Below are 11565 nucleotides of genomic sequence, written 5' to 3' on the forward strand. Positions count from 1 at the left end.
CTTGTTGGATGTTAGCCTGTATCATGGATAAACTCCTTTTGTACAGCAAGGCAGTAGCCATTTTCAGTCTATCCCACTGTCACTTCACCTCACTGCAGATCATTTCCAGGCTCCTTCACAGACCAAACACCTTACACCAGTTATATAAAGCATAGTCATTTTTACTGCTCTGTTTAGTGTAGAATAACCATGTTGTAGCGTATGCATTGTTTTCACTACTGTTATGTATTAAAACCAAGACTTAACTGCATGATGCAGAAGCTCAGAATACTGCCCCCCTCTGAATTAGCTGAATTTACCCTGAAACATCATCTGTTTAGTGCAGTCCATCTGAAAGTCAGAGCTAAGCACAACAATTTCACTAGACATCTACCAACCACGAGTAAGCAGCTATTTCCTGAAGAACTTGCATGTCCTCAGAAAAACTGTGATTTAAACAGAAATCAGCACACAGCTTTGCCATTGGAGCACTGAAACCAGCACAACAGAGTCCAACCAGCTCTTTATTACATGAAATACTGTTCCCAGGTAATAAAGAAAAAGCAATCAAGTCCAGAAGCCAGCTGCATCTTATTTTTCAGTACCCAGAATACCCAATTTAGTTCCTTACCTTCCATATCAAGTTTCTTCCTGTTCTTTAATATATTTCAAGACAAATAGTTTAATTCACAGCACCATTTTTAAATTACATACCCAGAAAGAAATACAAGTCGTAAAAGGTTAGGCTGCAAAAGATTTTGACATGCATTTTACTATTGTTGAATATTACAAGACAGTTGTTTATTTTAAACATTAAAGTGCCAGGTTTATGTACAAACTTAAAATAGTAAAAATGGTAAACTTAAAACCTGCTAAGAAAGCAGTGAGGTCATCATGCAGTTGCCTCCAGAGTTTTCTACAGGCTATTCAACAAATTTACAACTGGAATTTCTCAGCTGTTCCTGTTTATGGTGAGAACAGAAGCCAGGGGTCAGTGCCCACAACCTCCCATCTTGCAGAAGGAAGTACCTGTATCTTTCGTGGAGTGGAGTAGCATGTACTGTTAAGATACACCTAAGCATTCTATGCATTAACACCATTGGCCAAGTCTAATTAAAAAGGGTTTTACTGCTGGAGCTACACCAGCCCTCTAAAGTACACCAATATCACCACACTTTACAAGAGTGGGATTTCAGTACAGGAACCGAGTCACACTGTGACTCGGCACATTGAGTGTTTCCCTGTAAACAGGGCAGGATGCACATTAACGCACATGGTCCCAGGTCACTTAAAATTCCGCATCCAGAGTGAAAGAGTTGTCTGTGGGCTTCGACATGACTCCCATCCTCTGATATTCACCTACTCGCTTCTCAAAGAAATTTGTCTTGCCTTCCAGAGAGATGTTTTCCATGAAGTCAAAAGGATTCTCTGCTTTGTATATCTGAAATACACAGGCAATTCTACAGTCACTGCAGGTGCTCACATTTTGAGTATGCAAGAGCATTAGAGATCAGTTGGAAGGAGTCTAATGGCAGCATCAGCAGGCTGACTGTGTAGTGAACAAAAAATCTCTGCCCCAAGCCTTTATTCTATTTGTTCCTGTCTTCTTTTAGGTGCAGTAAACACAAGCACAACTACTAATACAGCTTTTTCCATAGCATCCTTTTGGCTTTTCTTCTGTGGGTCTTCAAACAGGATGTAGCAGCATGACTGCTAAATCATTTTACAAGTTAAAACAATATTGCTGCAGCCAATTTAGGATTTGGATTTCTGAAGGAAATTAAATTTAACATTATCTTTCCCCCATGAAATATTCAGTGTATTAGAGCCTTACCTTGTTAAATCCCAGTTCCAACATAAGCCGGTCTGCCACAAACTCAATGTACTGTTTCATTAAAGTGCAGTTCATGCCAATCAGCTTTACGGGCAGCGCCTCCGTCAAGAATTCCTGCAGATAACAAGCATTTTATGTACAGAAACTGGTATTCACTCTCTATCATCTAGGTTAATTTTATGCCCAACAGCTCCCCAGCTTTGTTTGATTGCAATGAAGTTCCTAAACAAGGGGCAGACAGTTACCTGTTCTATGAGAACAGCATTCATGATGATTTCCTTTACTCTCTCCTCTGATGGTTTGTGTATCAAGTGCTTGAACATGAGGCAGGCAAAATCACAGTGCAAACCCTAGAAAGAAGTTTCAGAAAATTATTTCAGGAACACTGATTTAGAAGAGCACAGAGTAAGTGGCATCACCTTTGCCACGTTACTGTTCCCTACAGACAACTTTCTGCCTCACCAGAAGGCATCACAAGCAAGTTCTGCCAGTGCAAGGCACAGCAGCTGTGAGCATTGGTGAGAACCCTCCAACTACTTTAGAAAAGTAAAATGCTAAGTTCATTCATACACTTCTGCAAGATCCACAATGACACATGTTTACACACTTTGGTGAGCTTTATAGTCTGCCTGTTTCTAAATATACTCCTGTTTTAAAATATAGGCTCCAATTGAGTATCATTACTTTGAGCTACTGTGGCACATTACCATCTTAACTGCTAGAATTTGACTCATACCTCATCTCTACTGATGAGTTCATTAGAAAAAGTGAGTCCAGGCATTAATCCTCTTTTCTTCAGCCAAAAAATTGATGCAAAGGAGCCAGAAAAGAAGATTCCTTCCACAGCTGCAAAGGCTACTACACGTTCTCCTGTTGAGAGAAGATTGATAGTAACGTTACCCAGAAAGCTTAGCAGGATGGATACACAGAAATTGCAAATAGACCAGTGAACTGCATCCTGCAAAGCAAATGAAGTTGTTTTTGCCTAAGTGTTTTTTGCCTAATAAGTTTTAAGGACTATGGCCTGTACTTATAACTTATTAAAGATTTCTGATCATTAAACAAAACAAACATGAGAGGAAGTAGGAACTAATCAGACTAGCTATAGCTACTAAGTAGCTGAAGCCAAGGCTCCATCCTCATGGGTCAACCCCCAACATTATTCTTTTTCAGATAGCTCACTAAAAAGAGCAGCCATTTTGGCAGCTGATTTAAGTCAGTGTCTGCTAATCTTTGGCCATGAAAAATGCTTCAATACTAGTGAAATAATCTGTACCATCTCATCATCTCACCTTTGAAGCAAGACATGAGGCATCACCAGGGCAGAGGAGCTACAGCCTCCAACCAGACATGTTTGATGGCTAAAGATGGCTGTAACATGTCCTGACATGTGGCAGCAATTTACAGTTTGATCATATAGTCAGGCATATGATGATTGCCACATGACATTATTCACAACGTCAGCAATCTTACAAAGATTTCCTGTCAGTAGCTCATTTGAAGATGAAAACTATTTTCTTCATGTTCAGGATTATAGCAGTGTCTTATACTGGAGAGCATGTACTCTGTGACAGCAATAATCCCTGTTAACTGTGAAGTCTGGAGAAATGGTGGTTCCTTCCATCTTTAGGGAAGGAATTTCACTTTGCTTCCAATAGCTCTACTCACCATATGTTGCTTTCTTGTCCCCAATCCAGCACATGGCCCAGTCTGCCTTCTTTTTAACACATGGTAACGTTTCAATAGCATTGAAAAGAAATTCCCTGAGAAAAATAAAACTCATTAGGATCAGATCTCAGCACAACAAAGATTCACTGCCATAAACAGTCTTGATCACTTAAGCATGCTCTGCACCTTCATGCCGGTAATTCTCCTTCCCCTGCTCACCTGGCACCAACCTAGCTCTATTTGTTCCAACCAACTACCTTTTCTTCACCTACCCACCACATCAACACCAGTTCACATGAATTCCCATGACAATAGCAAGGGGAAAACTGTTTCACCAAGTGTGGTCGTTGAACAAGGCTTTCAGAACTACAGATTAACCAGGCTCCGCTTTACAGTATGAAGGCACCAGACCTCTCATGTAAGCAGCTCTTGCTGGAATTTAGCATCTCAGAGTCAAAATGACACAGCAAGCTTTCTAAGTAGCAGTAAAACTCACTGTAAAACTTAATATATTCCCCTTATTTGACTGCTCCATCTTCTACATTGTGTAATTCCTTTATTTCAGTACTGAATGATTTCAGTTTCACTCTTAATATAAGCAAGGTCTTACACCTCAGAGGAAAAAAGATATTGTGAAGTTAAACTGCTCTTAAGCAGCAGTGGCATTTTATATAAGTCTAATTTACATCCTAAAATTAGTCTGAAAGTCAGAGAATAAGAGACATGCATTAGTTAAGTTCTGAATATTTACTGAGTTCTGAACTTTTCATCATCAAACAATACAAACCTCTCTTTAGAATCCTTAATGTAGGTGTCAATAAGAAGACTGTACATTTCTGAATGTATATTTTCCATGGCAATCTGGAAGCCATAGAAACAACGAGCTTCTGTGATTTGTACTTCTTGACTGAACCGCTCCACCTAGAGGAAATAAATAAGCATTTGCAAAAGTGTTTTTGTAGGTTAGAGGGATTAATGCCATATAGACCAGTTATTGATCAACCCACAAAATCATCTTCAGATTAATTCCAGACATGTGGATTACTAACAGCAATATGCAAAGCTGTAGGCCCTCAGAGTTTCAAGTCGTGAGGTTTTCTTTGTTCCCATGGGAAATGGGAAAACTTCTTAGTTTTACTTATCCCCCATTAGGGAGAAGAGCATAGAGGGTAGAAGCAGAACATGGGCTCTGAAACATTCAAATGTTACTGTAGGGCAGCACTCAGTGGGGATTGGGCAAATTTGGGGATTACAAAACCGACCCCAATTTGCTAATTAACACAGGACACAGCACTACATGTTGTAATGCTGTAACATTCCATCATCCAGCAAACCAGCTGGATCAGCCACAGCAACCATGTCAAACATGTGAGTTATCTGCCCAAAGTGGTATTTCTGTCGGGATTTTCTACACACTCACTAAGTTTTCGTTGACAATGCCATCGCTGGCAGCAAAGAAGGCAAGGACATGAGAAATGAAGTACTTCTCCTCAGGCTTCAGGGACTCCCAGTGCTGGAGGTCTTTGGAAAGGTCCACCTAAAACATTGCAGGACAAATAAGAAACGGGCGCTCCGGTGGGAGGCCCGTCCCTGAGCACCGGGGCCGCCCCGGGCACCGCCCCAGAGCTGCGGGCAGGAGCGGCCGTGGCCGCCCACCCCTCACCTCCTCCGCCGTCCAGAAGGAGGCCTCGGCCTTCTTGTACATCTGCCAGATGTCGTGGTACTGGATGGGGAAGATGACGAACCGGCGGGGGTTCTCCCGCAGCAGCGGCTCCTCCTCCTCCACGCCCCGCGGCACCTGGAATGGCGGGAGAGGGGCTCGGGGCGGCTGAGGCGGTGCCGGCCTTTGGAGGGAAACTGAGGGGCGGCAGCTCGGGCAGACCCCCGAAAGGGAGTGGGGCCGGGAGGACGGAAACTCCTCCCCGAGGAAGAGGGACTGGGCAGGGCGGAGAGACCCCCCCTGAGGGAGAAGAGCCCGGGAGAATGGAAAGACCACCCCCCGAGGGAGAGGGGCCCGGGAGAATGGAAAGACCACCCCCCGAGGGAGAGGGGCCCGGGAGAATGGAAAGACCACCCCCCGAGGGAGAGGGGCCCGGGAGAATGGAAAGACCACCCCCCGAGGGAGAGGGGCCCGGGAGAATGGAAAGACACACCACCCCACGCCCCCCCCCCCGCCCCCCAATAAAGGAGAGGGGCTGGAGCGAGGGGGTTGTGGTGCAGTGCCCGGCGGGGACCAGCGGGCTCGATCGGGGGCAGAAAGGAGAGACCATCGATGGGGAGAGAAGAGCGGAGCAGAGATTGCCGGAGCCTCCGGGGAACAGGACAAGGGCGGGCTCGGTGCCCGGGGGTTCTGCACTCACCGGATTCTCGTTGCCCTCCTGGAAGATCTTACGGGCTGTCTTACTGGCCAGGACACGGGCGCTGCTGAGCGCGGGGGGCTGCGGGGAGAGAGGGGCAAGGTGAGCACGCTGCAGCGCTGCCGGGCGGGGGGTGGGAGGGCGGGCGGGCGCTCACCGTGTTCTCCTTGTCGCTCAGCGCCAGACCCTTCATGGGCGACAAGCTCTTCATAGGAGACTGGCTCTTCTTGGGCGAAACCCAGGGCTGGTCGTGGCGCGCAGCGAGCGGGACGCGGGCGGACAGCATGGTTGAAGCAGCAGCGGCGGCAGCAGCAGAGCGAGCGGCAGCGGCGGGGCGAGCGGCAGGAAATGAGAAGTCCCGCGCCGGCCCTTTATATCCCCTTCGAAGTTGGCGCCAGAACGGCCGGCTGGCCACTCACAGCCCTCGCCACGCCCAGCGCCGCCCGCCCCCGCGCTCCCATTGGCTGCCGCCGCGGGCGGGGCCCCGCCTCCCGTTGTGGCGGCGGCGGCGGCGGAGGGAGAGCCCCGCCCCTCGCTTTGGCGCCAGCGGCGCGCGGAGAAGGCGGGAGAGCGCGGCGGGTCCCGCGCCGCTCCTGCGCGGAGAGGCCCGAGCGCGGGACCTGCATCTTGCGCCTGTTTGGGAAAGATTCGGCTGCGATGGAAAAGTCCAAAACTCTTTTCTGGATATGAGAACGTAGCCTGGGCTTGGGGTACAGATCTGGAAATGCCACTTTGCCTGGATTTCCCCCTTTTCTGGTCCCTCTTGCTTACCCATTCATTTTCACTTTCAACACTGATCTCTGAATTTGGATAGAGATTCCACATTCCTGTATTTGGAGGCAGAAATTGGCTTCCTGAAGGAACTGGCTCTGTGTGCCACCCAGTTTCACGTGTTTTAAAGAAATAGCACAATAAAAGAAGAACACATGTATGAAGAAGAGGTGAATATTCATATTTTTTTTAAGTCAGCATTTATTTTTTATTAATTAAAATTGCAATATCGTTCTCCTCATCCAGCTCCACAACGGAACTGCTTCTGCCAGCTAAAATGTTTTCTGTTAAGCAGTTTTAATGAAACCAGGAGCTCCATGAGACTTGGACGCTCTTCAGTCACACAGGATGCAGAATGGCCTGGACTGGTCCCTGTCACCTGAGCGTGTTCTCAGGGACAATGAGTTACATGGCCCAGCACTGCATTATGCTTGGCTGGAGAAGAGGCAGGTAGAGCAGGAGAGTAGCACAACTATATAATGATACTATGTTAAATTTACTGGATTTGGAAGAAAAACAAAAGTACTCCCCTCCATCACCACCTCTGACACTGTAAATTCAAATCGATTATTCATTTTAGCAGGTCAGTTTCAAAGTCACAAATTTAGCTCTGAGCTCTCCCCAGCTGGGATGTTATCAGAAATGGCCAACAGAGACATTAGGCCTGTGGTTTTTCTTGGTCCTGTTTAGGACATCAGACTGGTGCAGACACCCACCCAGATGTTCTGTGCGATTTTCTGTGCTAAATATTCATCCCAATATACAAACTTAAATATACATCTCCATCCCAGGAGAGGGAGCACCACAAAACCCCATCCTAGTAGGCAGCCTGGACAAGCACAAACATACTCCTACTCTGTCCCAGGAAGCTGGTCCCAGAGGCAGGAGTACCAGGCATCTCTCAAAAGGCTTACAAGTGTCCATGTAACGCCCTATTATCTCCTGCCACCTCTACAGCTGCTGGGATAGTTGGCAGAGAGCTAGAGCAGCACCCTCCCCATCCCACCCAAACTCATTTACCCTCCCACCCCAATAAAGAACCCCAAAGCCACCACAAGCCCTGGGCCAAGGTCTGTCACAATGCAACAGCTGTGCTATCTCTGCAGTCCAGCTCCTGTTCTCAGAAGCCCATGGCAGGACATCAAAGCCCTGTCCTGAGGATGATGGCTCTGTAAGGAGAGAAAAGCGCCAGGGAGAGCACAGAGAGGGTCTGTGAGGAAGTGTGTTGCAACTCTGTGCTGCTGGAGCTGCCACGACATGGTATTTAGAAATGAGTGTCCATGCTGAATTTTCTGATTACAGCAGTTTAACCCAACTGCATTTGTTCCTCCTTCGTTTACATCCTTCTCCATGATGCAACTGCATTTTGGGATGGGCATTTTCACAGCAGCTTCTTTGGCAGAGCTGGGTTGGGGGGCTCTTGCCTTGCTCTGAAGTGCTCATCATCACACCAGGGATGTCAGCTAGCTCCTGCCCTCTCTTTGGGTGCGTGAAAGAATGCTCTGCCCTTATGGCTTCTGGCCACTAGTTCTGAGTACTGTGTGTTTAAAAAAACCCAGCCCCAGACTTGTACTGGTTTCTTGCTTTCTTTGTTTGCAGGAATACAGACACTCAGAATGGTGGAAGTAAGAGCAGCCTGGGGCATCTGGGTGAGGCAGGTGTGGGGTGTTGTGTAACCACCCTGTTCGAACTGGTGCCCCCCAGGCCCCCACGCTGGGGTCCCAGCACCCAGCTCCACCCAGGCCCTGACATTCCCATCAGCTGCATGTGGAGCTCAGCAACAGCCTCTGTCCCAGCCAGTGCTGTTGTGGCACACTCAGTGCCAGCATGGCAAAGCCCCATCTCACCAAACACAGCTTACAGCCCCCAGGCCTCACATCCCCATCACACGTCTGATTCCTCAGGATGGCTACTGCCATGGCTCTCAGCTCACTGACCTGCAGGTAACGCTCAGGACAGGGCTCTCCTTACTCAGAGGATTGGTTTTCTTACATTCTAACGCAGATTGCCTACAGAACAGATAGACGGGTTGCTGACTGCCTCCCACCACTGCGGCAACTGGTCTGATGAAAGTCAGTGAGGAGAACTGACTCATCACTAGCTGAGGACTCAGTGTTTGCTAATGGTTTTCTCCTGATTTGTTTGCATGGTCTCAAGCAGCCACATTCATCCATCCTGAAATCCTAACCCACTGCTCAGTCTGGAAAGGTTGATATTTGTATAGAGCACCATGCTCGAGGGCCCCTGCTTTGGTCTGAGTTCCAGGTGCAACACAAAGGAGCCTAAGAACTCTAAATATAAGCTGAGGCAGGGTAGGTGAGCAGGTGAGGCCATCAGCCAACACTTCCAAGATGGTAGGTGGTGTTCTCAATGGCCTCCACTTTCTCCAGCAGGTTTGGAGGTAGGCCTCAGCATTTCCTCACCCAGCTGTGCTGAGGAGAAGGATGTCCCACACTCCTCCAGAACTGATCTGAACCATAAGGACTCAGACCAAAACTTCAAAAATTTGAATGATTTCCCCCAATAGCTGTCTACCTGTTTAGAGGTGGTCACCCTCCACTAACTCCAGGATTTACAACTGCAAAAAACTTAACTGCAGGGCCAAGGCACTTCAACAGGTTGTTTCACTGAGAAATCTAGAGCAGAACAAAACAAGTCTTCAATAGCATGATTCTGGCTGGGTATCACGTTTGCCAATACAGCCCATTCATTTGTAGCACCATCATTAGCCACCTGCTTACCTGACAATCAGCCTCTTTGAAGATAACAAGCTGTTGGAAAGCAAAGTCCTCACAGGGTTAACATCTCCAGTGTCTTGAATTTTTTTAAAACCATAGTTCTTGCCTATTCAAGGTCCTTACTCAACATTTACAACTCTCAGGACAAAGTCTGCAGATAATATATGACCACATATGGTGTTTTAATGGTATAATTGGACATGTTGTTTCTTTGCTGTTCATGGGCACAGTGCTGCAGACATAGTCCCACAAGTGCCAGGTAGATGATGCAGCATTAAAAGGCTTTCAAGAGCTGGAAAAATTAAGCTTTCCAAGTAGCTGCACTTGCTGGCCATCGGCAGTCAGTAATACACAAGAGCAGCACTGATTCTGATGCCTTCCTCAGGATCTCTGAGCACGCTGTGGAGCTGGAATAGCAAGGCCCAACACTGCATTCATACCTATGTTCAAGAAGGTAGTCACTTTTCCTGGCTGGTAGCACCACCTCCTTGTTTCCTGCAGCAGCAGAAGGCAATGGCTCCAGCCTTTTGGCCCACCACTCACTTGCCTCAAGCAGGTTTTGTCTCAGTTCCTGTGCTCTGGTCATGGAGACAGTGGCTGATCTCTTGCCACACATGGACAACTACAAGTCCCGCTCTAGCAGCCTGTCAGTTACCACAGAGCAGTGAACTTTCCTGAGGGTTACATTCCTCAGCACTTACTCATCCGAAACTGTCTGTTGGAGGATGCAGCCCCAGGTCCCTCATTTCTGGGCAGGCTGTGTTGATTATGTTGAGCAGGGCTACTGCACAGCAGCATTTCTGGGACATCTCATTGCTACCATACACACACAGTGGTCTGAGCCACCCTTTCCCTCTTGGTCCAGAAGACAACCTTCCCATCTTAGCAAGGCAGCCAGGAGCCCCCCTGTACTTCCAAATGGTTCCAAAGAAAACCAGCCTCAAATCATGAAAGTCAATAACTGACAAGACAAAGGCAGGACTTCAAATAATTTTTCTTAACTGGGTCAGCAGTGGGCAGTTTGGTTATCACCCAAACCTTACTCACCTGTGGGGAACTCCTATGTATTACCCATCCCTGCTCTATCTTCTTCCAATGACCTTCTCTTCCCCAGCAAAGACTTTTTTTTCCCCCCCTGGAAAATGCAGATTGTCTTCAACAAAGTGGATACCTCCTACTACCAGACTTCCTGGTGTATGTGGGTATTTCTATCCTAAGAAACCACCTGGTCAAGATTGTCGTGAAAAGCCTGAGAAAGGATGCTGCCTCCCACCTTTGGGACACACATTTTAGCCCTTTTCTGCTCCGGATGCCCATGACATTTGCACTCATCCAGCAGTGCAGAGAAAACAGGGAGACTTATCATTCCACGTTTTTCTGGTGGCATCTGCCAGACACTTCCCTGCAGAGCATGAAAAGGTTCAGTATTTGTCAGGATTCAATTATAATTTTGCAAAAGAAGGGACTGGGAAAAGTCAGCTCCTTCCATACTCTGTCCTATTGTTCTGCCATGGCAATTTTATTGTAGGGTCTAGCAGTGACCTCATGGTGATAGGAGAAGGTGCAATGGACTGTTTATGGTCAGTCCCTGTGCACAAACTGGCAGCAGTAGAAAAGATCCCAAATACATTCAAGGAAGTGAAAGATGAGTTAGGAATATGCCTATATATGAATGCAGTAATTAACCCTGGGAATTGTAACCAGGGGAAAAAAAGAGAGAAGATGGAAATTAGAAAACTAGAGAGAGGCAGGTGCCCACAGCACTTAGGGGACCATGAAAACACATAAAATTTGGTTTATGTTGCACTTGCATTCAAAGGGATAACCACAGTTAGATAAATTGATGCAGGTCTGATATTAAATGAGACAGAGGCCTGCATGGGAATGTAAAGGGGTGTAATGGGTGACAAAAACAAAGATTGTCATCCATTATCCTTTTCGCAGTACAGTCAGGCTGATAAAAAAAAAAAGCCCTTGCTTTTTAAGGGTGCATTTGATTCACTGCTTTATGATGCTGAGAGGATTAAAACTGGCTAACTGATAGATTTTAAAAAGTCACTGTAGGGGCATGTCATTGCCAGCTCATGTCCTGAGGTGCCTGCAAAGTTTTATGTGGTAGATGTGGTGGGTAGTGAATGTGTGTAAAAGTAACCTGTCCTTGGTATTAATGAATGCAAATGCAGGATCATGCACTAGGGAAGAAAACTGAAGATCACAT

General features: G+C 46.9%; 1 protein-coding gene across 1 annotated transcript; it reads right to left on the reverse strand.

Moving 5' to 3' along the window:
* Positions 1-484: 484 nt before the first annotated feature.
* RRM2 (ribonucleotide reductase regulatory subunit M2) lies at positions 485-6124 on the reverse strand. The gene is made up of 10 exons (XM_032104526.1): positions 5996-6124; positions 5842-5919; positions 5145-5279; positions 4902-5018; positions 4269-4402; positions 3482-3576; positions 2550-2683; positions 2059-2163; positions 1814-1927; positions 485-1420 (listed from the first exon to the last, which is right to left on the reverse strand). The coding sequence occupies exons 1-10, from the start codon at positions 6122-6124 to the stop codon at positions 1268-1270; spliced, it is 1194 nt and encodes a 397-aa protein (XP_031960417.1). The 3' UTR covers positions 485-1267.
* Between the last annotated feature and the right edge of the window lie 5441 nt (positions 6125-11565).

This window comes from Corvus moneduloides, chromosome 3, assembly GCF_009650955.1.
Source record: "Corvus moneduloides isolate bCorMon1 chromosome 3, bCorMon1.pri, whole genome shotgun sequence".
Lineage (NCBI taxonomy): Eukaryota > Metazoa > Chordata > Aves > Passeriformes > Corvidae > Corvus > Corvus moneduloides.

Coding starts and splice junctions, on each gene's coding strand:
- RRM2 (XM_032104526.1), bottom strand. CDS start 6,124: ATGCTGTCCGCCCGCGTCCCGCTCGCTGCGCGCCACGACCAGCCCTGG. Junction 2,684..3,481: donor GGACAAGAAAGCAACATATG/GTGAGTAGAGCT, acceptor TTCTCTCAACAG/GAGAACGTGTAGTAGCCTTT. Junction 1,928..2,058: donor ATGCTGTTCTCATAGAACAG/GTAACTGTCTGC, acceptor TGTTATCTGCAG/GAATTCTTGACGGAGGCGCT.